Source organism: Dendrobium catenatum, unplaced genomic scaffold, assembly GCF_001605985.2.
Source record: "Dendrobium catenatum unplaced genomic scaffold, ASM160598v2 fragScaff_scaffold_128, whole genome shotgun sequence".
Classification (NCBI taxonomy): domain Eukaryota; kingdom Viridiplantae; phylum Streptophyta; class Magnoliopsida; order Asparagales; family Orchidaceae; genus Dendrobium; species Dendrobium catenatum.
In genome coordinates, this window is record NW_021318590.1 from 115,490 (window position 1) to 141,951 (window position 26,462).

Genomic DNA, 26,462 nt, shown 5'->3' on the forward strand with positions numbered 1-26,462 from the left:
AATTATTTTCTTATCAAATTCAAATCAATTGAAAACTTGAAATGGATTTGTATTCACATCAAATAGAGCCAATGACAATTTATAATAAAAAAATAACTTAATTCAAATTTATTTAAATAAAAACTTTTTATTTTTTATTCACATCTAGTAGAGCTAATCACAACTAAAGTTATTTATAAGTGATAGATATATAATATTATAATTTTAAATATTAGATATCTAAATAACATGATATGAAGTGGTAGGTATGCAAATCTAATTTTTTTTTTCTTTCCATAAATTAATGCAGGCAATGTAAATCCAGCGTCCGATCCCTCGCGGCGCATCAAAACCCATGGGACCAACTCGCTGGGTTGTCAATATTGGACCCGACCCGAGCCCGACCCGAAAATTTCGGGTTTGGATTGACTCGAACTCGAAACGGGTCGGGTTTGGGTTAAACAAATTGATTCGTTTAAAAAATCGGGTCAGGTTCGGGTTGACTCGAAATCGACCCGTTTGTGACTCGAAATCGACCCGTTTGTGAAAAACTCGTTTTTGACCCAGCAACCCGAGATTGATTTTTTTTAATCCGATTTTGGCTCGAAAAAAGGAGATTGACCCGTTTTTAGACCAAAAAAATAGCAGATTTTTATTGGTCTAGGATCATTCGGGTCGGGTCGGGTTGACTCGGGCGAAACGGGTCGAGTTCGGGTTCAGAAAATCGATCCGTTTGCAAAAACTGGTCGGGTTGACCCGAACCCGACTAGTGCCGGGTCAGTCCGGGTTCAACCCGAGAACCCGAAATTTACACCCCTACCAACTCGCACTTGACTGTTCATGCGTGGAAAGTAACGAATCTTGACCTGAACCGGTGCACCCACATCAACGCCGCTCAGCCCGTTCCAGTGTTCCCAAACAACCACTTAAGACGATAAGCACGGCTCAGCCTAAATTTTCCAAGCTAGTGGCTGCCAAAAAAAAAAAAAAAAAAAAGGACTTTTTTATTTTTTAATAAATCGTTGAGGAAAATAAAAGATGTACCAAAATAAAATAAAAGGCAAAAAAACTATCGAAGTCGATCCGCCAAGCAACAGCAGCAAAATAATCCCGAAACAAAAGCAGAAGATCGGTATCCTGTTTGTCGTGACCTTGGCTTGTATCGTTATCTCTTCTCCTTCCTCGTCGAAGCGTTTGTGGCGTACAGAGTACTCAGTTTGTGTTCTGCAGTGGTTCCAATCTCAATGTAAGAACTAAGAAGATCGGTATAGATTTCACTTCTGTGTTTGCTACTTGTTTTGGTTTTTTTTTAGCAAGTCAGGATCTGGATTTTGAGCTCTTTGTTTGAATTTTACTGGGATTTCATGAGATTAGTTCGATCTTGCTAGTATATTTATGTATTGATTTACATATTGAAATCGCCCTTAGTTTAGCAAGAAAGTCAAAGCTGGGGCGTTGGTGTCACGATTATTGCCTTACGATTATCAGTTTGATTTGAGGCGCGGGTTTAATGGCTTTGGTAAAAAAGTTAATTATCACTTATCAGATCGATGGGAGATGATATTTTCCTGTTTAGTTTTGAAGGTTGATTTGATGGTGTTTTCTGGTAGAATTAGGGTTCTTGTAGTGGGAGCTAGTTAATTTGTTTGGTTTTGCATGATTTTATCTAGCTTGCTATTATTTTTTCAAGTAATTATCTTTTCTTGTGCTATTTTGATTGCAGAGTAACCATGAGTGACAATGGAGATAAGGCTTGCCCTCTTTGTGCTGAGGATATGGACCTCACTGACCAGCAATTGAAGCCTTGCAAATGTGGTTATGAGGTGTGCCGACACTGAAAAACCTTAATTTTCTACTCTACCTCCTCTTTGCATATGTTAGTTGCTGTTTTAATAGTATCGTGAACATGATTATTGACTTGTATTACAAGCATTCAACCTCCATTATATCTTCTTATAAAATTTTGGACTTTGATTGTGTGAGATATAATGACATTTAGATTGTGTGTGATACCGGAGTTTGGGGTTGAGACCCTAACAATCTACTTTGTCGTTCTTTTGTATAGATATGCGTTTGGTGCTGGCATCAAATAATGGACATGGCTGAGAAAGAAAACTCAGAAGGGCGTTGCCCTGCCTGCCGCACTTCATATAATAAAGAGAGGATTGTTGGAATGACGGTGAATTGTGAAAGGTTCACAGATTTTCTAACATTTTATTCTGTTAACTCCAAGAGATTAGTTTTGTGATATTTGGCAGGAAGTTTGCTTCTGCAGGTTGATGAATGGAAGTAACACAGAAAAAAAATACAAGACTCAAAAGACGAAGCTGAAGATGTCAGCAGATTCACGGAAGAATCTTAGTAGGGTGCGCGTGGTACAACGAAACCTTGTTTACATTATGGGATTACCTTCTCATTTAGCTGATGAGAATGTGAGTAAACTTGGATTACATTGCAAGCCACAACCAATTCACATCTTTTTTAAATTATATGGGTAAGGAGATCACATGAAGTTGTTTATTAAGAAAATATCTTATTTTACTGATAGGTACTGGAGCGTAAAGAATATTTTGGTCAGTATGGAAAAATATTAAAGCTGTCTATTTCTCGACCAGCAACAACAGCTCAGCAAGCTCCCAATAATTGTTTTAGTGTGTACGTCTTGTAATCATCTGTAGTATTTACCCATGAAGTTTATGATTTTACTTATGTTAGGAGGTTGACCTTGGAATTTTTTTGGTTTACCTGAAGTTCATTCATTTGCAATCATGAGCGACCTTTATCTTCCCTCCGATTTATTAGTTTCAGGTCTCAGACCAGGGAAACTCTAAACAGTTATTTATCGCTGTGATCTTGCCTATGCAGGTACATTACATATGCTAGAGAGGAGGATGCTGTTCGTTGTATTCAGTCTGTTCACAATTATACATTGGAAAGTAAATCCTTAAGGTAGGTCTGTTACTATTTTTTTTCTTCATGTATATGCATTCCTTCAGTTGGTTAGTAAAGTTTCACTGGTTCCAAACTTGTGCTGCAGAGCATGCTTTGGTACTACGAAGTATTGCCACTCTTGGTTGAGAAACATGGTATGTAAAGGAACTCTTTGATGGTGTGGTTCATCTATATACATATTTTACTCAATTTCATGTTGAATTTGTGGCTTAATTGATCCAGACTTGCAGCAATCCAGATTGTTTATATTTGCATGATATAGGTTGCCAAGATGACAGCTTCACTAAGGATGAGATTATTTCAGCTTATTCTAGGTATTGCTTCTAAATCACCCATAATGTGCTAATGTTATTTTTCAACAAAAAATATCCATTGGCTGATCTTCCAATGCTGCTATATATCAAGTGATATTTAAATTTCTACCACAACTTTCACATTTTACTTGATATTTCTTTGTCATCTTGTTATGTATCTCAGTTTAGAGGCAGCCTCGTGTTCTTGTATTTTTATATTTATTCAGTCACCAGGCACACACATCTGTTATCCTCTTTTTTATTTCTCACCTAACAATTGAGTTGAACAAGCTGTGAGATTTAGTTGGAAAGTAGGCATATGAAGAGTTGAGAACTGATAGTGAAAGAAGCATGATTTGGAGTCAAGCTTAGCCAGAGTTATAATTTTTTTCTTATTATGGGTGGGCAGGCAAGGGTTTTGCGGGGTTTATAGGGTGAAAGTAAAGGATCACGCACAACCTTATAGTCACAAATAGTTCCGCCTGGGTCATCTGTTGAACCTTTTTTTTTTCCTAAATGCAGTTTGCTTGCCAAATTGGGTTGTTGGGCACGAGAAATTTAGCTTTTTGGTCTTGGTCCATTAGTTTAACTGTTAGGTCGGTTAGGCTTTAAAAGCATGGCATCTTGAACACTAAACTTCTCTCCATTTCCTTTTCATCAATATTGAATATTTCTGGTACCAGTAGTTGCTGACGAACTTCCCTGCTTGTTGATATGAGGCGCTGCAGCCATTTCTTGCTTTAAAGGTGGTGATGTTTTCGGGCAATGTTGGCTGGTGAGGGCATATCAAGGAGGCCCAATATTGACATTGACTTGCTTGCATGCAAAGATGTTGCAACAAGTAGAGAGAAGGGAAATTGCATTCGGATGAATAATGTGCTAACATCCAAAATGGCACAATCATAAGGTAAATAAAGCTAAAGCTACTGCTCAACGGCCTGTCATCAACAAAAGAAATTAGGAAACTAAAACATATTAAGCTAATATAAATAAGGACATAATAAAAGGTTTTAACTACAGATTTGATGAGCTGAGGATGCTGATTTGGTGAGCCACACTACATCACGTCTCTCCTTTGGAAGAACTTGACTTGAGTTTGGTGAGCTGAATGGTGTTATTGTTGGGTGGTTAGCATGTGTAAATGTCGATGACATTGAAAGTGGTTGAGATACATAAATTTGTTGGTAGGTTGACAATATAAATGTTGTCATAGGAAATGGGTCCAATTTCTTGGGTTTGAGCATGGAGTAGTTGCCAACTGGAAGCCATTTCTAGATTAACCATCACCAGCTGCTAGCATCAAAATTTTTTTTGCATCAGTGTTGATCAACCCGCTCTTTGTAGTGTTGTGTCAAAGGTGTAAGTTTATCTTTTTTGACAATTTTAAGCATTATGGAAAAATCAGAGGGCACGGGTACAGCTGATTTATTTGGCTCCTTTGTAATGGCTGCAAGATCGACAATGTGATTTGGTGGCACTGTGAAAACTGTGCAGGTTTATCTTTGACAATTTTAAGCATTATAGAAAAATCAGATGGCATGGGTTTAGCTGATTTGTTTGGCTCCTTCAGAATGGCTGCAAGATCGACAATATGATTCGGTGGCACTGTGAAAACTGTGTTGAATGAACTCTACTAAATGGAAATGAAAACCACGAAGTTGTATGAGAATTTAGCTTGTACAAGAACTTCATCCCAATGCTTGGCTGATCTCTGGCCAAACAAGAAAGAATGTTGCCCAAAGTTCGGTGTACAACTTCAATTTTTTTTTTTAATTTTTTCTAAGGTTAGTACCTTAAACAAAGTTTTGTCTATAGCCTCGTCACAAGTCCTAGTAATAACTAACAAATTTCACGTCACAGGCGGAGATGAGATTTTTCCGCATGCCATGAAGACATGCTTTCCTGGAAAGAACAAGTGAGCAACATTCTTGGTGTCAAATGTCTTTCAATATGTTATAAAACGTGATATCTTGGAGAAATTATCCACTATGACCATAGCGTTGAAGAACTAATACAAAGTCTAGACTTCGGTCTTACGAAACTATGTATAGAATGGGTAGGTTGTACAAACTAATGTTTTGTGTTATTCCTTTGGCGAGATGATAGATGTGGCAGCTTTCAACAAATTGATAGACATCACAATGAATTTTTTGACCCAAATAAAAATAATTTATTGAAGCATAGCCAATATTTTGTCTTGACTTACATGCATTGTTGAGCTGCTCACATGCATCTTTTTATTAAATGGGCTTGAAGAGGCATATTTGGAGTGCAGAATTGGTCACCTTTGAAGACGATTCCTTTCTTAATTAAGGTGCATTCCTTGCATTTGTTTCATGGTTCATTGAAATCTTCATCACGTGGATGAAGTTCTTTGACTTGCACAAGCCCAGTAATCACAAAATGAATAGCATTGAGCGTATGCTTTTCCTTTGGCTTGGTCTGTTAGCTACCTCGTTTGTTGTGCCAGTTTTATGTCTCAAAACAAAGTTGAATATTTGAAGAAACATCAAATGCGCATTCAACTCATACTTCTTTGTAATAATTGATGGTCACGAAAAATGATGAAAGTAATGTTACCAGTGCTCAAGCGACAATATACAATTCTTATTTGTAAGTAGACCATTTTTGTTGTGCTGTACATAGTTTTTTGCTGAAGAATTCCTTTGGTTTTCCATCTTGGGATGGCATAGCCCCCATGCCAATTGTTGAAGCATCAACTTCCACTTGGAAAGGCTTGTTGAACTTAGGTGCAATGAGCATCAAGGGCGAGCATAACTTAGCCTTGATGGTTTCAAAACTCTGATGTTTTTCATTTTCTAAGCAAATTTCTTTCTTTTTAAATAACCTGTTATTGGCTCCTTGGTCGTGCTAAATCCACAGATGAATCAATAGTACAAATTAGCTTGTCTATGAAAACTTTATACGTATGGAGGCATCAACCACGATCTGATGATCTCCACCTTGATGGGATAAGCTTGGATGCCTTGCATGATGATAATGAATCTCAAAAAGTGCACATTGTTAGTGGAAAATTCACATTTATGGATGTCGATGAGTAGTTTATTATCACTGAGTGTTGTAAGGATCAATTTGAGGTGTTGTACATTATCTGATGTGTTATTGTACATAAATATGTGTACGAACCACATGACACAAAACAAAAGTGATCCTATAATGATTTTAAGACTTCATTCATCAACCACATAAATGTGCTTGAAGTATTGTATAAATTAAATTGCATATCTCACCACTTATAATGCCCTTCTGTAGGCTTGAAAGAAATTTTGCATCTATCACCCACTCGAATTCTTATCTGATGGCATCCACAGCTCAAATTCATCCCGTAAAAAATAGCAGGGAAAAAATTCTAGTTTATCAAGCAATCCTCCAATTTTGAATGAGAAACTGATTTGCTTTACTATCAATTCACATTCACCAATGATCATTTCTCTTAGGAATAAATAATGTCGAAATAGTAGTGCCCACTATGTTGAATGAATTGTTTCTGAAGGAGTTCATTCACCAGATCTTGCAAAAATTGGTGCTTTTATGTTCATTTTGTAGTTTGGTAGATTTGGGTGCATTGAGTCGACTATGAAGTCAATTTGGCGCTAGATAGAGTGAAGTGGCAGCAAGGTCTCGGGTAACTCTGGTGGCACAATGCTAGTGAACTGCTCAAGTTAAGGATATCACAATTTGTGGAGTAGCTATTGAAAGTGTATTCTTAGTTAATATAATGGCTGGAATCTTAGGTAACCCCCTATATGTAGCAAACAATTGATTGGCTAAAATGCATGAGGATATGAAATGCAAGTGGTCATTTTTTCTGCTGATTTGCTCTTATGGAATCGGGAGTAGGCAGCAGGCAGCAGTCATAATTTCTTTCTTTTTCAATTAATAACCTTAGCGTTTTCCTACAATCCACACGTCTGTATGAATTGTCATTAGCCTCCCCAAATTAAGATGACAAATATCGAATTTTCATTAGCCTCCCCAAATTGAGATGACCAACATCCTTGTTTTACACATCACAGAGCACCTAATAGAGGAAGTTTTTGCCTATTGAAAATGTTACTTTGCACATTTTCAAAATAAAGAACATATATGCATTTTTTAATCGAACTGATCTTATAAGGTCGTGTGTCCTCAATAATTGGAAATTGAAGAGTTTTGACGACATTGCCAAGGATAATGTTTTTGTACAACCATAGTCGCCTAACTACTAAAAAAATCTTCCTTTAATGTGTGTCATGTTCTAGCATGTCATTGTGATGGTAACCAATGCTTAGGAGCCAACAAGACTTTCTTCAAAATGCATGAAAAAAATTCTATCATCTCCCTGCACATCCTTAACTTCATCTTTCCTTGATGGTGGTGTTTGCTCGTAATCATAATCACTGCTGTCATCAACCAAATGTAATTGATGTCAGTTTGTGGATATATTTGATCAATGTATTGATTGAAAACATCTGCAACACTTTGAGGGTCCAAGTTTGTTGTATTCATTTTCCTTCACAACTACTTGTTTTGGTACAGATTTCATATTAGGTGTTGTAGCGGAGCAATTGGTTTGTTGGTAATGAAGGGGCTCCCTTTGTTTGGCGTTGTCGTTCATTTGTTGGATTCGTTGTTTAATACTTGAAAAATTTTCCATAAATAGTTTAGGCAATACCTTCAATTAAGTTGAATTTTTTTCCTTTAGGAAAAATTAATAGTTTGGGACAGTGACCAAACAACGTTCATTTAAATTTTATCCTGAATAACATCTTTAATCCCCTGATATAATGAACTATTATATTTTGTTTTGCTTTATTTAGGTTATTAGGATTGCTAAGGTGGTGTAACTCTTTAATATAAGTATTGACAGAACAATACCCATGCATGCACCTTTGATATTGAAGATAGAGCATCTATACATAGTTAGATGGTAGGAAGTGACCTCACAAATTGCTTCATCCGACTGTAGCATTAGGCATTGTCGCATCCTTCATTCAAGAGAGATTACATTACTTGGATCCACCATGCTTCGACTGCTCCTTTGAGTTCAAACGTCATATATTTGGCTTGTTTTTCTACTGGTATCTCCATATACTCTTAAGAATGCTTCAATAGATTGTATTCAATCTAGAAAATATTCTATATGAAGATGACCATCAATACGGGGGATGTTGGTTGTTACCTTGTAATCATTATGTCTGCCCTCTGCATACTATCATCGTTATTGCAGATTATCTTAGAGAGCATCTTCAAAATCAAATTCCAAATCTGTGTAAGTTGTAAGTTGCTCTTGACGAAGACTTCTTGAAAGTTGCATTTACATTAAATTAATCAAAAGGCAAAAGGCAAAAATACAACTATGGATAATGCTATCACCATCCTCCCTAGTAAAACAGAAAAAGTAGGAACATTGTCACTACAAAGATCATTCCACAAAAAACTTACATTATAAAGCAAAATTTTTACAAAATCAGCTTCTCTATTAGAGCACTGTATGATTTGATGACAAATAACCTGCTTGAATTGGATGAAGACGACAATATCAAGTCCCTCTTTTGGAAGGGCTGGCCATTTAACTTCTCCATGATGTGCTGCAAAAGTGTAATGGCACTAATGTTATCTCCTTAAACAATTACTCTATCCAGCTCAAGCATTCAATGCTCAGTAAGGTTCTTAAGAGAGAGGACAGCATGATGCTCCACTTGATTACTATCCCAATGCTGAAATGACATTGCTTAAGGTCATAGCAACTTGCACGGCTGGGCTTCCAAATGACCAGGCATGCTTCTTGACATTCCCAGCACACCAGAGTTGATGACCGACATTATAGTAGAGGCAAATAATAGCCCTTCGGTGGTCATTAGCATTTTTAAAGAGTTGAAAAAGAGTAGGAATTCTGGGAGCAACAGGCATGTTGAATCCCCAACCCTTAAGAATCCTGAAAATTTCAACTATCTTGGAGCAGTCAATTGCAATATAATGCAGGTTTTCAAGTTACGGGTAGCCCCAAGTGCATTGAATTGGGTCAGGGAGACCTGACGGTGCAGCCACTCATTAGTAAAGATAGCATCACAAGTCAGCCGTCACCAAAAGAATTTCTCACGAGGGTGTATGTGAAGGCATCATAGCTAGTGGTGGTCATCAGGCACATGTGGGAAATTAGTAGCATAGGCAATTGTAGTTATGATTCTACTCCATAAAGTAAATATGAGCTTAGGTTTGTCTTCGAGGAAGGCGGGGCTTACAGGAATTGAGTGGATGATATTAGTTGTTGAATAGGATCCACATGAATTCCAACTTCCAGCTGCCATCTGGGTTCAAGAGATTTGTAATAGTCAGCAGTTCAGATGCTTAACTGTTTGACCGGCCCAAGGCGGCTGGTTGAACCGATTTATCCTAGACCAGTTCACATCTAGAAAAGGTGGGCCAAAGGGGAGTGGAACGAGGGAGAGGGGGTCAGCTGAGTGAATGGGGCCCATGTACTAATTAAGTTTTGGGTTGGAGGGAAAACTCAAACTAGGGGCTGTTTATGGATTAATCAATTGTCCCTTTGCTTTAATTAGTTTCATCTTATTAGGGTTAGGGTTATCTTGAAATTTGAATATGAAATTTGAGATCTTCGTGTTGGTTTTGGGCTCTAGACTTTGAATAGAGATTTGAAGAGTGGAATCTTGTAATAACACGTATTTTGACTTTGTCATTTTTTTGGAGTCATTGACTCCAAATCACAATCTATCTTCGTCATAGTATCTTGATCGTATTATTTTACTTACATGATTTTTTTCATAATTTTTTAGATATATGGTGCGATTTTTGTCCGTCGAGCCTGTTGGGAAAATTGCCCGTCTCGCTATAAGGAACTTTTACACCACTACTGATTTCAAAGATTTTGTGTTTTTGGCATTTTTCTGATCAAATTTGTGTTTCCGTTATCAAAAAACTTAGAATAACATTGTATTGGTAAAACTTTTACCTCGTAACTTTTTGAATGTTATAGAGATTGAGATTATGAATGTTTTGGGTATTTATTTAAGATTTTTATTAGTTGATTTTGAAAATACAACAATTTTTGTCTACTCAGAAATTTATTTTGATGTCTAAAAATAGTGATTTAGTTCAAGTAAAGCTTGAGAATGTTATTTTATGCAATATTTGATAATTTGGTCAAATTCTAAAAATGTGAATTTTTGCTCAGTGTGATTTTTGTTATCTACCATTTGTACATTTTGTCATTTTTTTAATTATGCTCAATTATGCTTTATTTACTGCAATATATTATAAATGAATGTGGATATGTGCTTAAGTAATAACTAGTCGATATTAATGTTATGATATTGTGATAATAATGCGCGTGTCGTGTAAAATACAAGTAAAGAATAGTTGACTCGTTGGTTGGAGACTAACTGACCTATACAAGATGGTAGGCCGATGAGCTTTCCTTTAAATAAAGTGGTTTGGTTTTATCCTCTACTAATTCACGTGATACAATAGTTGAGAGTTATAAGAAGATTATTATTGTGCCGACGGACAAAGAGTGATGACTGTATTTACTGAGCAAATGATTTACTAATACCGATGCTAACATTGAAAAACACTTTGATAGTCAGGACTTCTTACTTGTTTAGTGTGACTATTGAAATATATGTTCTTAAGATATTATTCTTATTATTGTGTGAATTTATTGTTACTGCACGGATTTATTATTATTGCATTATTTTACTGTTCTTACCACTAGATTGTTATTGTTACTTATTTAACTAGATATTGATACTAGTTAATACTACCGATTCACTGTACTGATAGTAAGTGTGATATAATGAGCATGTGATATACATGATTTATTGTGCATGTGATTGAGATATTGAGTCTGTAATTGAGATATTGATCTTATTGCATTGATATGATTTTAACAATGTTTATCGATATTTTGATTTGATGCTTTATCTGATTTTTATACTAATTATTATGGACATGGCGATTGCTTTATATATTTGATATTCACACTGACTTACTATTTTACTGGCTTACGTACCGTAGTATTTTACTGTTTATAGATTTTATTACTACTACATATGAATTTTTATTTTTTTGCATTGATTTAATGATCATATGGATGCAACTGTTATGATATGACTATTGACATGCATTGCTCCTTTTTCGTGCTTTGATTTCAGTTGTTGGTTTTGGTGATTGGTTCGACTTTTTAAGCTCATTATATGTGATTAAATGATTTCAGGGGTGTGAGGCTGGTCAGGATTATTCGGGTTCTTTTTTTTTTCTTTTGTATACATGACATAATAGTTATGATATGATTGTATAGATCTTGAGTATTGTATATGATTTTTCGGAATGAATATAGATGTGTACATCAATGTTTTTAATTATGGAATATGTTTTACTGTTTAATACTGATAGATGGTATTTTTGAATTATAGAATTTATTTTGTTGTTTAATACTGATAGATGATATTAGTAGCTTTAGTGTTGTTTATTAAAGGATGAATGAATAATTCTTCCGAATTAGATTCTGGGGCATTACAAATCTTCCTCTCGAATTGAAGATTCACTGTATCGGGTTGTTTTTTTTTTTTTTTCATTTCCCACTCAATTCTAAGTGCTTTTCTTTGTGATTTCTTTACAGAATTTGTGTAAACTACTGTATTATTGCTGAATTTCTCTGAAATTCTACACCATTTTTCATTATTTTGTATTGTTACCTATCATTAACATGCTGATGAGAAATTCAATCATCTTCAAAATCAACGAACTCCAGATAAGCTAGTGGATTGAGTCTTTGGGATCGTCACTAAGTTTGGTCATTGCAGTAGCCTCTCTCTTGATGTTGGCATAGTTGTCAAGTCCACTGGTATGTTTGTCGTCACAAGATTGAGAAGTTCCTAAAATTGCAAAATTTACACATCTTCTCCACAACAAAGCATTGGAATTGTACAAAATGTTTCTCGCTTGCGAGAGATATTGCCAATCGATTGTATGATGTAGTTAGCCATAGGGATCTGATACCAAATTTCCCCATCAAGCAGAGAGGAGAAGGAAGTGAAACTGTATTATGTTTCAAAAAAATAAAAGAAGATTAATAATATTCGTACACCATAATCACAAGGTAAATAAGACCTATCGCCAACAAAGGAATTAAGAAACTAAAACATATTAAGCTAATAGAGTAAAAGTCCAAAATAGTCCCCGACTATTAGTAAGTGCCTAATTTAGTCCCAGGCTTTTATAATGCCTCAATTTAGTCCCCCGATTATTAAAAAATGTCTCAATTTGATCCCAAGGCCAAAATTAATAGTTTAAGTTAACCCCAACAATTAAATATGACGATATTTTGAGTATTAAGGTGTATGTAAGATTATATTATTATTTTTATGTATTTTATCGTTTATCATATTAAAATAAATACAAAGATCATAATAGAAGTTAATCACATTTATTAATTATTCACTTTTATTATTTAGTTGGTTAATTTCCATTATGATGTTTACATTTATTTTTATATGATAAATAACAAAAATATAAATAGTAATATAATCTCACATACACCATAATATTTAAAATGCTCTCACATTTAACTGTTGGGTTGACTATTACTTTTGGCCTTAGGATCAAATTCGGATATTTTTTAATAGTTAGGGGGCTAAATTGGGCCATCATGAAAGTCTGTGACTATATTGTACATTTACTAATAATCAGGGTATTATTTTGGACTTTTACTCTAAGCTAATGTAACTAAGGGCATAATAAAAATGTTTAGCTACAAATTCAACAACCTGAGAAAGTGAATTTGGTGAGCCACACTACATCAAAATGGAGTGTTTGAGTAGGGATCCTTGTGGGAGGAGTAATGGGAGGCAGGCAAGGGGCGTAGTGGCAAGGAGGTGCTTAACAAGGAGCGGATTGAAATCAGCTGGTGTCATGGAGGTGCTCAAGAAAAATCACCACATCCTCACCAAAACTCGTGATGTTTGGGTATTTTCTTATTTTTATCATATTTTATTTACAAATTTATGGATAAACAATAATGGATATTGCATAATTATGATACTAATAGGAGTAGGGTTCCTCAAGTTGCTTTGAACAATTTGCAACGGCGTGCAGGAAAAGTTTTACCTCCACCAGCAGATGAGTTAGGCACTAACGGAACAGCTTCTAGCAAAACTTGTTTGAGAATGTCCTCAAATGTAAGAAATATGACCTGGAAATGCGATCTTATGATTATTGAAAGCCTTCTCTCTAAGCAAATCTAGGACTTGCTATTATATGTCAAGCACTGATTTAGGCTTTACTTCCTCTGTATCCAGAATACTACTAACCATGCCAAATCCGCTAATGTTTCAAGTGGAAGGTCCATAGTACTTCCAGCTAGTGCTTCATGGTATCTTCTTCTCCTTGTAGTTTTTGGAATGATTTGTTTTTTAATTTTTTGCGTCTGTTTTGCAGGGGTTCACGTATTTCAACTAAATGTCCGCCAACAATGACTTCACCATGCTTTCAAAACCCTGTCAAGCAGAAGCCAGAGTTTTGCAGTTCAAGCTCATTGTATTCATCCGTATCAAGCATTAAATGCATTTCTGGATGGGATGATCATGTTTCTGTATTATCAAACACACCTGACATCGGGGCAGTGGATGGTGGGTCAAGAGTCTTAGAACCTTTGAATCATGTTTCTTCTATACTTGACCATCCAGTTGTATCAGATGACTCATCAGAGACTAGTGTATTTGCAGAAAGTTCTTTAATAATTTCTGCATGGGATGATGATGCCACATCAAAGGCACCTGAAAAAAGAAACATGATGCATATGGATTCTCAATCTAGTCCCCAGGAACCTCTAAAGGTAAATGTCGCAGCCGATGAAATTACATCTGATTTGTGTGGATCACCGGAGATTGTTTTTGATGAAACATGTAACTATGCATGGGATGATGAGGGTGACATAACATCAAACCAAATCAAAGATCTAAGTTTTTGTCACATGGATGGCAAAACTACTTTGTTAGAAGCATTGAGATGTTCTAGTGATCAGGATTCCCAAACATCTTTTTCAGGGGATAGTACGGAGGGTGATACTCCTTGTACCCCGGACATTTCGCGTAGTTCTTCTCAACTTTTAGACACACTAACTGGGCAGAAAGATGGGTTAACCTTACGCGAAATTGTTAGTTTGGATTCAGCTAATGACAAAAACCTGGAATGCAGTGATAGCCTCTCCAAAAGAGTTGATTGTGATGATGCTATCAGCAATAGTATTGCGCCTAAGGAAAATACAGAGAGTGTATGTTTGGGGATCTCTGGTATAAATTTTGACAGTAGACTTGTGGTTGATCCCCAGAGCAAAGATAAGTATCAAATTGTGTCATCTAATAATCGTTCTAATTTAAGTGATGGAAGTTTAGCCATTGAATTATGTCCAAATTATTCAAAGAAGGAGGTTGAACGGCCAAGCTCAATGCCCTTTTCTCATGCAGCTGTTGTGATAGATTCACAATTCTTCCCGACAGACTCACCTGATTGGACCTCCAACCAACAGAGTGATTTGTCATTGGCCATGGTAAAGGGTGATAATTATATTTTAACCAATGATGATCAAAGAGAAAAGGTTTCAAATGCTTCTATTCAAACAATAATTTCTTCCTGCAGTCTAATTCCATCTAAAATTTCATGCTCTCCAAAAAGTAATTCGTGTAAAGAAGATGCTTGTGATTTGCAATATCCCATTATTGCAAATACTTCAGCAACGGATGCGGTGGTGGATCAAGGATATGCTATATTAAGAGATCAAAGTGGAGTCCTTTCAGTTTTGTCCAAGCAGGACCAAAAAGATAATTATGCCATACAAAGGGAGAATTTTGAAACCCCTGACATGATACGAACCGACGAAAATAAACCAAATTATTTGGTAAAGTCTGATGATTTAATTACAATAAAGACTGAAAACATTGATGTTGGTGAGGGAAGCATTATATCCAATATTTTGTCACTAGATTTCGATCCTTGGGATGGTTCCTTACAATCTGCTGACAATTTTGCCAAATTGCTTAATGGAATGGATAAAGGCAGCTCTTCGACTTTGTCAAGTTCATGGAAGTCTCAAAACCATAATCAATCTAGATTTTCATTTGCTCGTCAAGAAAATTCAACAAATGTTTCTGCAACTTATTCTTTGGCTACTAGTCATGTAGAGAAATCGAGCAGTTCAAACAAAGAGTCATTTATTCACAACAATATTTTGCTTAATACAGTTGGGGGTCCCGGTGTTGTTTTGAGCAACGGTTCTCTCTTTTCATCCAATAACTCTGTTGGTATGTCGATTTATAGAATATGCTTTACTTATTCTAAATGCATTACATATTTTTATGCTTATCATTTAATCTTTTTGAGCCGCCATTAGTTTTCTACATCCATGTTAGAGTTTTTGCAATTTTTGATGTTCTTTCTATGACCCTAATTACAAGTGCTTTCAATTTGAATCTTGAGTGCCATTTTTGAATTTTAATGTTGAACCAAACATACCATGGAATGAAGCAACTTTTTGGATTAAGAAGGTTGACTAGAGGTTTAGGAGAATCCGAAAATAGATCTTCATAAGGAGATCTAATTATGTAGGGAGGAGATGCAAAAGATTATTAAAGAAAAGTATATATTTTTTAAGATTGCCAAAGCTTAATAATTGTGATTATTATTGGTGGCTAAGTAGTAGAGGAAAAAATGAGATATAGAAATTATTCATTGTAAAAGAAAAGAGATTTAGATATTTTTAATCAAACAATATTTTAAAAGTTAAGATAGTAGGATATTAAAAAGGTGAAATTTGAAATATAATAAAAATGCTTTTTAGAGGAATAATTTATTGAGAATTTTTCGAGAGGATATTTTTTAGAATAAAAGATGAATAGATTTGTGATTTGAGCTATAGAAATGATGCAAAAGTGAATTTGATGCAGCTTTTAGGAACATGCATAAAGGTGAAGGTTTGGCTCTTTATGAAATGCACTTTTAAATTTGGTTAGTTTTGAGAAATATTTGATTTAGTTAACCAATCTTTTACTAAAACCCTAAAAATTAAAAGTTTTAAATTATTAGGGAGAAACATTATGGTGCCAATCTTTGAGAATAAAGAAGAGGTTTATGATTGTGAAAATTATAGGATATGATGAAGTTGTAAGAGATGGTACTTAAAGAAAGTGATAAAAATCATAGCGATATTAGAGAAATAATTTATATTTTTGTCAGGAAGAGCTACAATGGAGGTGATTTTTGTTTTGAGATAATTATTAAAAAGAGAAGCTTAAGTTGTTGAAATCACAAAATGCTAAAATCAATATGGGTCCCACTTGCTTGTGAGACTTGGCATCTTGCTGACTAGGCTAGCATGATAAATCCCTAATGAACAGTATAAAGTGCAACACGAGTTCTCATATGTTTTTTTTTTTGTTAAGCTTGAAAAAGCATATAGTCAAGTACTATGAGAAACAATGTGATTGGCATTAGGTAGAAAATGCATGTGAAAAGTACTTCTATGTCATTAAAGAATATATAAGTGAGCAATAACAATAATTAGAATTAGTTTTTAGGGAATCAAAGAGTTTCACATCACAATAGGATTTATCAAAGATTGGTATCCAGTCAAAGGGGCCTTGATGGCATAGTTTTGGTCAATAGGACCTCTTTTGAAGTAAAAAAATTGAAGCAATGGAAGAAATTTTGTTAGTGAAGAGGTTCTGGGATTAGTAAAAGAAAGAATGAATACATAATATTCACTTATAAATTTATAATGGATATTGAATTGGTTATTGTTAGTCAATATTGCAAAAACATCAAATCTTAATATGATGCGGTAGATTTAAATACTTGGAATAAGATACAAAAATGGAAATATAGTTGAGAACATTACTTTTAGATTTTAAGAGGTTCTATAAGATTGGAAGTGTGTTGAAACTATGTGATAAGAAAATATTATGAAGAGTTTAATTTAATAAAATTGTAATTATTTGACTATGTTTTATTTATCCAGTTGGTCGGAAATAAGTTGAGGCTAACAAAGATGGCAATGCTAAGTTGGATGTGTAGTGTAAATCTAATAACGATGGTATAAGAAATTGGTATATTAAAAAGATAGAAGCAATAAGATTGCGTAAGATTGATTTAAGTTACTTAAGAATGCACAACATAGGATAGAATTGTGTAACTTATCATTAAGGTGGCTAGATAAACTTAATTTTAAATGTTTATGATGCTAAACAACAGTTTACAGTAGGCGTGTCAGTATTTGATCTGACCCGTGTGGGCTCCGAAAATTCGGCCCCGGCCTCCCCGCGCGCTTTTTCTTTTTCGGCGAGGGAGTTTTAACGAACTAAGTTCCGGGGTAAATTTTGGAAGGCAGATGGGTTTGTAAAATTGGGTCGTGTTCGGGTTGACCAGAAAACTCGAATGTGACCCGGAAATGACTCGGATCCCGCAACCCCAACCCAACCCACAGTCCCGCACCGCATTCCTCTCGCGTTCCTGCTGGCTCATTGCATCTTGCTCACGCACCTGCGGCCTGCCTTGCACCCACACACCCGCGGCCTGCCTCACTTGTGACCTGCCTTGCCCCCGGCCCCTCGCGCTCGACCCCAGTCCCACCAGCACACTGCCAGCCTCTCACCCGTCCGAGCTACCAGCCTCACACTCGAGCTCAACCTCGTTCCCCATAGCCCACCCTCAGTCTCCCGCTTTGCGGCCGGGTCAGTGTGTCTGGTCGAGTAGACCGGGTTTGGGGCGAGTCGGCTATGGATTCAGATTTTTGACCCGTTTCTAGAATCGGGTAGAGTTCAGGTCGAGTCAAATAATGATAGGTCATTTTTGGGTTGGATTCGAAAATCTATTTTGATACCCCTAGTCTACAGGTAAGACTATTGTTAAGGAGCATAAATATTTATGCAAATTAGATATAATTCTCTATATTAATGATTGGAGAAGATTATTCAAATGCCAACCCATTGAGGTAAAGCTATGATGATGAAGATGAAGGCTTATCTGTTTGGCTTATTTCACGCAATCTTGATGGTGATTTTTGCAAAGATCTAAGACATAGGATTTTGAGTAATTGCAATATGTGTGTTGTTGAGATGTGTTAGATGATCTTTGGCTTATTGTGATTGGACATCTTTCTCACTTATTTGTCTGCGCTAAGAGGCTTTGCTCCTGCGTCTTAGGGGCATTATCATAAAAGTTGATGCAACCATGCAATGTTAAAACACCACAGCTGCGCCACATGAACTCTTAATGCTTATGTTAGTTTGATAATTGCTACTAGTGAAGATATCAAGTTCATTTTCGCTTGATTTGCAAAATATAAATATAATGATTTAATCATTTTCAAAATTGCATCATGCCATCTCTTATATAGAATACTCTAGTTGCCTGAGCATCCAAATATGAATGGGCTTATAATACTAGCATGTGTGCATGTATATGACTATGCATGTATGGATGGGACAGATTAACATTTATTGTGAGTTTTTGAACTCCTAGGTGGAGTCATATTTCTACACTTGTGCTTTAATGTATATTTTCTCCATGAGCCAGTACTATTGGAGACATGAGAATACATAATATCATAGACAGACGATGCAGCAGCCTTCTTTTATCTGTTAGCTGATTGTGTGAATTTTAGTAAGTATTGAATAATATGTATAAATGAATTGTGAATTAATGAATACCACGTCATGTTTGAGTCTCTTATTAAAAGAGGTAAGATTGGTTAAGCAAAGGGGAGCGGATGATGCTTGTGTGGGTTTTAGTTTGTTTTTGGTTGAGGTGAGGCGGATATTGCATGAGTATATTGGTGTACTTTACTCAAATGTTGGAGAAAGAGTCTGATTTAATGTTGTTTGAAGTGTGCTTTGGGACCGAAGTGAAGCAATGCGCTAGCCTTGCACATTTCATGCTTGTGAAACGAAGCCTCAAAACAAGGCGCATGTGTCGCCTTGCTTTTCCCAATCGCATCATAGCATTATGCACTCCTGCTTATGGAAAAATATCAATTCCAATTTCATTATTCGATTTCGCATCTGAAACAATAACAACACGATGATTTGCTTTTTGTTATTATATATTGTAGTTATTGAGTCAATACTCATTGGTTCTTTGTTCTCTCCCACTGGAGCTAATCGCTTTTTGGTGGCTCTTCTCTTTGCATTCACTTCTTCGCTAGTTATTATAAGATTTTCACCATTTTTTTGCTGGCACTAGTAGTTTCTTATTCACGGGGTTCTTCTCAAGGAAGTTTCTCAATGAACCTTGATATTTTCTCTAGGTGGTCCTTTAATCTCATGAAAATATTCTCAATTTATGTATTCTTACAGCACTTTATTTTTTATATCATTTTTGTCTTTGATTCTTTTATTTAAGCTCGAACGGTAAAAGCGAAGGCCAAAAGGGTGAGTAGAATAGTAGATTACCTGTGTGAAGGGAGTGGCTTCGAGTAACCTCATGCCTCCCGGCTCCGCTGGCTTCGTCGGCGTGTCGTGTGCGGTGTGCAGCGTGCGGCGTGCTGCGTGCGACGGAAGAAACGTCACGAACGAACTCAAGCGTGAGTTGGGCAAAAGCTTTATATTAGGGCAAAAAAAGTAATTTTAGGGGGGGCAAAGGTCAAAACTACCCCCACCTCTTATTCTTTTTTGCACTTTGAGGGTGGGCAATTGCCCACCCTAAAAGCAACGTCGATCCGCCAGTGCTTTTATTTATTTGGATTTTAAATAGCTAGATATTTTTGTTATTGGGCCTATCATTAGATTTGTTTTGGGATGTCAATTCGGATTTACGAATTAGGTCCTGTTTTGAATTGAATTTGACCAATTTCGAAACTTTATGATCCAAACCTAATCCATTTATTAAATGTTTTTTGACCGAATATGACTTGCCTTCAACCCCATTGATGCGAACCTGACCAAAGTAACACATTTACATACAGGCTTCTCAATTAAGTAGAAAATGGAGGTAGATTGGGAGGATCTCAAGTTTGCTTTGTAAAAAAGGATGATTCAAGAAATTGATTATCTTATAGAGTTGAGGAACTGGAGGCAAAGTTCGCTAGTCATGAATTTGTTAGACCGGTCCATTGGACCGGTCCAGCTGGTCCACACGGGACCAACCCAAGCGCGAACGAGGCGGAAGCCTCCGCCTCCCGCTTTAGCTACACGGCTCGCCGAAGCAAACAAAGCATTTTAGGAAAGATTTTTGAGGGATTTGGGAGGGAAATCTGAATGTAGGGACTGATTAGGGATTTCCTTTTGATTTGTATGCATTAAATACTCTGTTTTCCTAAGGTTAGGGCATTTGGAATTTGGGCTGAAATTTGAGATCTCGTAGATTTAGGTTTTATTTGGGCTCTAGCTGCGTCTAGAGATTTGGGAGAGATCGATTCTCTCGAATTGAGGATCAATTGTTTCTTGTTTGTTTTTCTTCCGTTAGTTGATTTCTTGCAATAAAATCTACTATTTTCCTTGGATTTCATTGGATTTTGGAAGAATTTCTCATTGTTTACGAAGATTGATAGAAATACTTCAGATCTATAAGTGTTTCCTACAAATTGGTATCAGAGCAAGTCCTGGGACCGTTCGTGGGTTGATTTTGACGAATTCCGGTGACTGATTTTTGGTCGGGAAGGGACGAAGTTGCTATTTTTGAAATCCAAATCCGAAATTTTTGGATTTACAAAAGTTTAGATCGAGATGGCGGCCAAGAAAGTTGATGCGCTAGAAGAAAGACTTTAAGGAGAGATGAACCAAATCAAGACAACGGTGGAGCAAAGGATTTCCTCCATGGATGGACAAGTAGCTGATTTTCGGGACATGATGAAGAAAATGTTGAAAATCCACAACTAATTGGCAGCTTTCGTGGTAAAAGGGGAGGAAGGAAAAAACACGAATTTTTAAATTCGTAGGGAGGAAGATGAGGTGGAAATCGTGGAGGGAGAAAGAAGGAAACCCTATTTGTAGCCTTTCCAGAGGGAGGATAGAGGAGGTAGGTATGGGGAAAGGCATGGGTATGAAGGGACAGAGCAAAGAGGTGTTGATTGGGAACACCGGGAGGGACATTATGATCGTCGAGGTGTTGATTTTGAAGGAAGAAGAGGGGAATTCAAAGGGGGTTTGGGCTATGGCAGGGCAGGGGAAGACCGGGACACGTGGGGTGGGCCGAGCACTTGGGAGAGAGGAAGCTATGGAGGAATAAGGGGTAATGGTGGAGATCAGAAGGTGAGGAAGTTGAAGATGCCTATCTTCGAGGGGGAGGATGAGTAGGGGTGGATCTATAAGGTGGAGATGTACTTTTCCATTAATGGGCTAACGGAGGAGGAGAAGCTAATAGCAGCAGGCTTATGTTTGGAGGGGAAGACACTGTCATGGTACCAGTGGAGAGACTAGAGGAGACCTATCAGGGAGTGGAGGGAATTCAAGGACTGCATAATAGAATGTTTTCAAACCGATCGGGGAGGAGATTTCTATGAACAATTCTTTGCTCTGGCATAGGAGGGATCAGTAGCATACTACCGGGAGCAGTTTGAGCACCTAGTCTGTAGGGTGGAGAGATTATCATATACGATATTGGATGAGAACTTCATAAAGGGGTTTAAGGCATAGATCCGAGCAGCAATGAAGGTTTTGATGCCTCGTGACTTGGGGGAGGCCATGAAGTTGGACCACCTGGTGGAAAATCAGAAGAATCTAAAGAAGTGAGCCAGGAGCAGCAGCTCAGGAGGCTCTTATAGGACGACAACCACTCTTCTAGCACACAAGGGGCCTACGTCAGACAACATTAATGAGACCACCAGGGAGAAACCATTAGGAGGAGGGAGTGGGAAAAATTTCAAGAGACTGATAGAGAAGGAGATGCAGGAGAGGAGGACAAAGGGGTTGTGTTTCAGGTGCGAGGAGAAGTATACGCCAGGACATCGGTGTAAGGATCGAACTCTTCAGGTTCTCACTGTTTATGATGACGAGGAAATTGAGAAGGGAGTGAAGGGGAGTTAGAGGAAGAGATGGAGGAGAAGTTGCATTTGGATATGTCCGAGGTTTCCTTGAATTTAGTAGTAGGATTCACTTCAAATCATACGATGAAGGTGAGGGGGGAAATAGCAGGCATGAAGGTGGTTGTTTTGATTGACAGTGGGGCTACCCATAATTTCATTTCCACTCAGGTCGTCAACCAACTGAGAGTGAAATTGGTGGACACCGATTATTATGGGGTGATGATGGGTACATGGAAGGTGGAGAAAGGCCAAGGGATCTGTATAGGTCTGGTGTTGACCATCCAGGCAGGGGATTTAGGTAAGGGAGGATTTTCTCCCACTAGAGTTAGGAAGTACTGATGTCATCCTGTGTATGAAATGGTTGCAAACTTTGGAGGAAACCAAGGATAATTGGGGAGCACTTACGATGGAAATAATGATGGATGGGAGAAAGGTGGTTATAAGGGGAGATACAGGGCTATCCAAAGCCATGGTATCACTTAAGACCATGGTTAGGAGCCTACAAGAGGTGGGGGAAGATTATCTGGTGGGACCCCACAAGCTGAATGTGATAAGGATGGAGTGAGGGGATGTTTCTCTTTCAGGGCAACCCTTAATTCAGCAATTTGGTAAGGATTATCAGCCACCTCAAGGATGGCCACCTCTACGGGAACATGAGCATGTCTCCACCTTGAGGACACCTTGAGGACAAGGTGGATCTTCAATAGGGGAGTATTGTTAGACCGGTCCAGCCGATCCATGCGGGATCGTCTCAGGCGCGAACGAGGCAGAAGACTCTGCCTCCCGCTTTAGCTGCACGGCCCGCCAAAGCAAACAAAGCATTTTAGGAAGGATTTTTGAGGGATTTGGGAGGGAAATTTGAATGTAGGGATTGATTAGGGATTTCCTTTTGATTTGTATGCATTAAAGACTCTGTTTTCCTAGGGTTAGGGCATCTGGAATTTGGACTAAAATTTGAGATCTCGTAGATTTAGGTTTTATTTGGGCTCTAGTGGCGTCTAGAGATTTATGAGAGATCGATCCTCCTCTCCCAATCATAATTGGTTCGGTCCGGCCCGTTCTGTCGAACCGGCCTGATCTATGATAGGGCGGACGAAACTGTTCGCGGAACAGAGGAGTTTTTCGCGAACAGTGAAGGGCGGACGGGCGGCTTCGTACGAGGAAGCGAGGTAAGTTCAATTTTTTTCAAAATAAATGGAAAAGAAATGAAAAGGATATGCATGCAAACCACAAGAGTTCACCCCTTATGGTATTGGTTGGGGACGTCGTACTCGTATATGTAAAAAGATAAAAGGTCATGAAAATTGAAAAGGAAAAAAAATGAAAATGGTTGTACTTATACTTTTGAGTACATTTATACGATGCTCCTGTACGAATTAAATGGAAAAATAAAATATTAAAGTTTTATAATGTTTTAAAGGAAAAAGATCGGATATGTATAAATGACAAAATGAATGAAATAAAGTTAAGAAATGATAAGACGTATTTTAAAAATTATATGTATATTGTGAAAAGAATATTTATGTAAATTGCTTTTAATTGTTACCCACTGAGTTTAATTTGTAAACTCATTACACTAATTAAATGTTTCAGGTAAGTCTCCAAAGATTTAGAAATGACAGAAAGAGAAGAGTTCGTCTATAGAAGACGACGTGCAAATGACAACAGATAAAATGACTGATGAGAATGCTTAGTTTGGTTCTAGATTGATTATAATTTTTTTTTTTGTGATTAGTGACTCTTCAGTTGATAAAAATTTTATGTTAATGTGTTTTATTTGGAATGAAATGAATTTGTAATACTGTCCGACTTTTCGTTCCCGACTTGTTAGATCGAGCATTTGGGCCGGATCGTGATAAAATTACTATCAATGCCCAATTTAGATATGAATTATACTAAAAGAGCCATTAGGATGATTGTTAATAAATTAAAGATTTAATATAAAATGAATATCTTATTGATAACATGAACCAAAATGATTCTGGAGGAGAGGAGGAAGTGGAAGAAGTGGAAAGACCAGTGCCTAATGTTAATGTTAATCCTAATGTACTGATACAAATAATGACAACTATGACTTAGTTGATTCAAAACTTTTGTCACGACCCGGCACGGATGCTCGATCTAACGAGGTGGGAACGAAAAGTCGGACAATATTATAAATTCATTCCATTCCAAATAAAATATCTTAACATAAATTTTTCATCAATTGAAGAGCCACTAATCACAAAAAAAATTATAATTAATCTAAAATCAAACTAAACATTCTCATCAATTATTTTACCTGTTGTCATTTGCACGTTGTCTTTTATAGACGAACTCTTCTATTTATGTCATTTCTAAATATTTGGACTTACCTGAAATATTTAATTAGTGGAATGAGTTTACAAATTAAACTCAGTGGGTAACAGTTAAAAATAATTTACATGAATATTCTTTTTACAATATACATATAATTTTTAAAATACATTTTATCATTTCTTAATTTTATTTCATTCATTTCTGTCATTTATACATATCCGATCTTTTTTCTTTAAAACATTAAAAAACTTTAATATTTCTTTTTTCCATTTAATTCGTACAGGAACATTATCTTAATGTACTCAGAAGTACAACCATTTTCATTTTTTTTATTTCCATTTCCATAGTCTTTTTTTTTTAACGTGCACGAGTACGACGGCCCCAGCCAGTACCATAAGGGGGTGAACTCCTGTAGTTTGCATGCATATCATTTTCTTTTCTTTTCTTTTTCAATTTAATTTTAACCTTTTTATTCATTTTCATATGTTATTTCTTCATTTGCATATTTCATTAATATATACATGTATCATATAACATTCTTTTTCACAAATATACATAATTTCATTCATGTTATTTCACTCTTTTATTTTCTGTTGTAATAATATTTACTTAATTTTTTTATGCATTTAAACTTTCAACATTTAACACATGACATTCTAAAAAAAATATAACTTTTAAAGCAATATTAAGATACAAAACATTATATCATATTTGAAAGAATAATATAAAATATTGAATTTCATAATTATAATTACCCACTTTGATTCCCCTCCTCAAATATTCGTCTTGTATTGAAATCTTTTTAACTGTTCATACGAATATAACAATTTAATTAATATTAAGTCTAAATTTGAATGACTCAACAAGCATTGGATTCTTCCACATAAAATTATCTAATAAAAATTTCACTTCTTTCGTCGTTGAGTCTTTTGTTGAAACGAACTCTTACAACTTGGTCTCTCCCTTTAAATCCCTAAAATTAAACAATAAAAATTTTCATAAAACAATATGCTTTCTAACAAAATTCATATGAAAGTCTACTTATAATGAGGGGATTTTTTCAAATCCCAAAGCTTTCTTTCTCCCGCACAGATCTCCTCTCCTCGATTCCAAATGTCTTCTTATAGTCAAATTAAATGTTTCCAGTAATTAGAGAAAAGATTAGGAGCAATTTATAAAGTTTGAGAAAACAAATTTTTTTTCTATGTTCTTCAAAATTGTTTCTTTCTTTCACTATCGTTTCTCTCAAATTAGCACTCCGTTAACGATAAGAATGAAAATGAATTGTTAATTCTTATCCTTAAAGAAAATCATTCGCTAAAATTGGAAAAAAATAGAACATACCTCGCTCTCTTGCACGAAGTCGCCCGTCCGCCCTTCACTGTTCGTGAAAAACTCCTCTGTTCCGCGAACAGTTTCGTCTACCCTATTAATAGATCGGGCCGGTTCAGTCGAACCGGCTGGACCGATTATTACAGTTAAATGCTTTTATGCTAACAAACTTTGATTTGAACAGAAATATTTAGTGTCATGAAAGCAGCATGTTGACAGCTGTGGAAATCCATGAGCAGGTCGCACCAAAGTCCAAAAACTTCAAATAAAAAAGATAACAAGGACACCAACACATCAAATCCTTGCTCAGTTAAGCTTGTGATCACTAACAAAACTATGACGAAGTTTAGAGTAGATTTTTAAACTTTAATTAGCTTAATCATTACTCGTATACAACTTTTTCTCTATTCTTGAATTTAGAGATCTGCTATCTTTAACATGTAAACCTTGCAACTTTAAGATCAATGAAATCCCTAATATTATAAGCAATAACTAAAAATTAGATTTCTATATTCTGATTTGCATCCACACCAGTACTGGAGAATTTTTGGAGCAGGAGTTTTGATACCTGAAAA

The 26,462-nt window shown here is 36.3% G+C and overlaps 1 protein-coding gene across 3 annotated transcripts; it reads left to right on the forward strand.

Moving 5' to 3' along the window:
• Window positions 1-1,051: 1,051 nt before the first annotated feature.
• Window positions 1,052-20,871, forward strand: LOC110107830. 3 transcript variants are annotated; one of them, XM_020838238.2, is made up of 13 exons: window positions 1,090-1,225; window positions 1,703-1,802; window positions 2,045-2,172; window positions 2,255-2,411; window positions 2,528-2,634; window positions 2,845-2,928; window positions 3,017-3,065; window positions 3,154-3,245; window positions 13,294-13,423; window positions 13,544-13,617; window positions 13,683-13,873; window positions 13,970-15,544; window positions 20,828-20,871. In XM_020838238.2, exons 2-13 carry the CDS (start codon window positions 1,710-1,712, stop codon window positions 20,854-20,856), a joined length of 2,709 nt encoding a protein of 902 aa, XP_020693897.2. In that variant the 5' UTR covers window positions 1,090-1,225; window positions 1,703-1,709; the 3' UTR covers window positions 20,857-20,871. The 3 variants fall into 3 exon arrangements, with proteins under 3 accessions (XP_020693898.2, XP_020693897.2, XP_020693896.2); XM_020838239.2 differs by having other exon boundaries at window positions 1,052-1,225; window positions 13,683-15,544; XM_020838237.2 differs by having other exon boundaries at window positions 13,544-13,587; window positions 13,683-15,544.
• Window positions 20,872-26,462: the final 5,591 nt, after the last annotated feature.

What these genes read in the sequence shown, in the direction of transcription:
- LOC110107830 (XM_020838239.2), top strand. Translation starts at nt 1,710, where the DNA reads ATGAGTGACAATGGAGATAAGGCTTGCCCTCTTTGTGCTGAGGATATG. An exon ending in CTTGCAAATGTGGTTATGAG is followed by an intron (nt 1,803 to 2,044) that starts GTGTGCCGACAC and finishes TCTTTTGTATAG; the next exon opens with ATATGCGTTTGGTGCTGGCA. An exon ending in TTGGAAAGTAAATCCTTAAG is followed by an intron (nt 2,929 to 3,016) that starts GTAGGTCTGTTA and finishes CTTGTGCTGCAG; the next exon opens with AGCATGCTTTGGTACTACGA.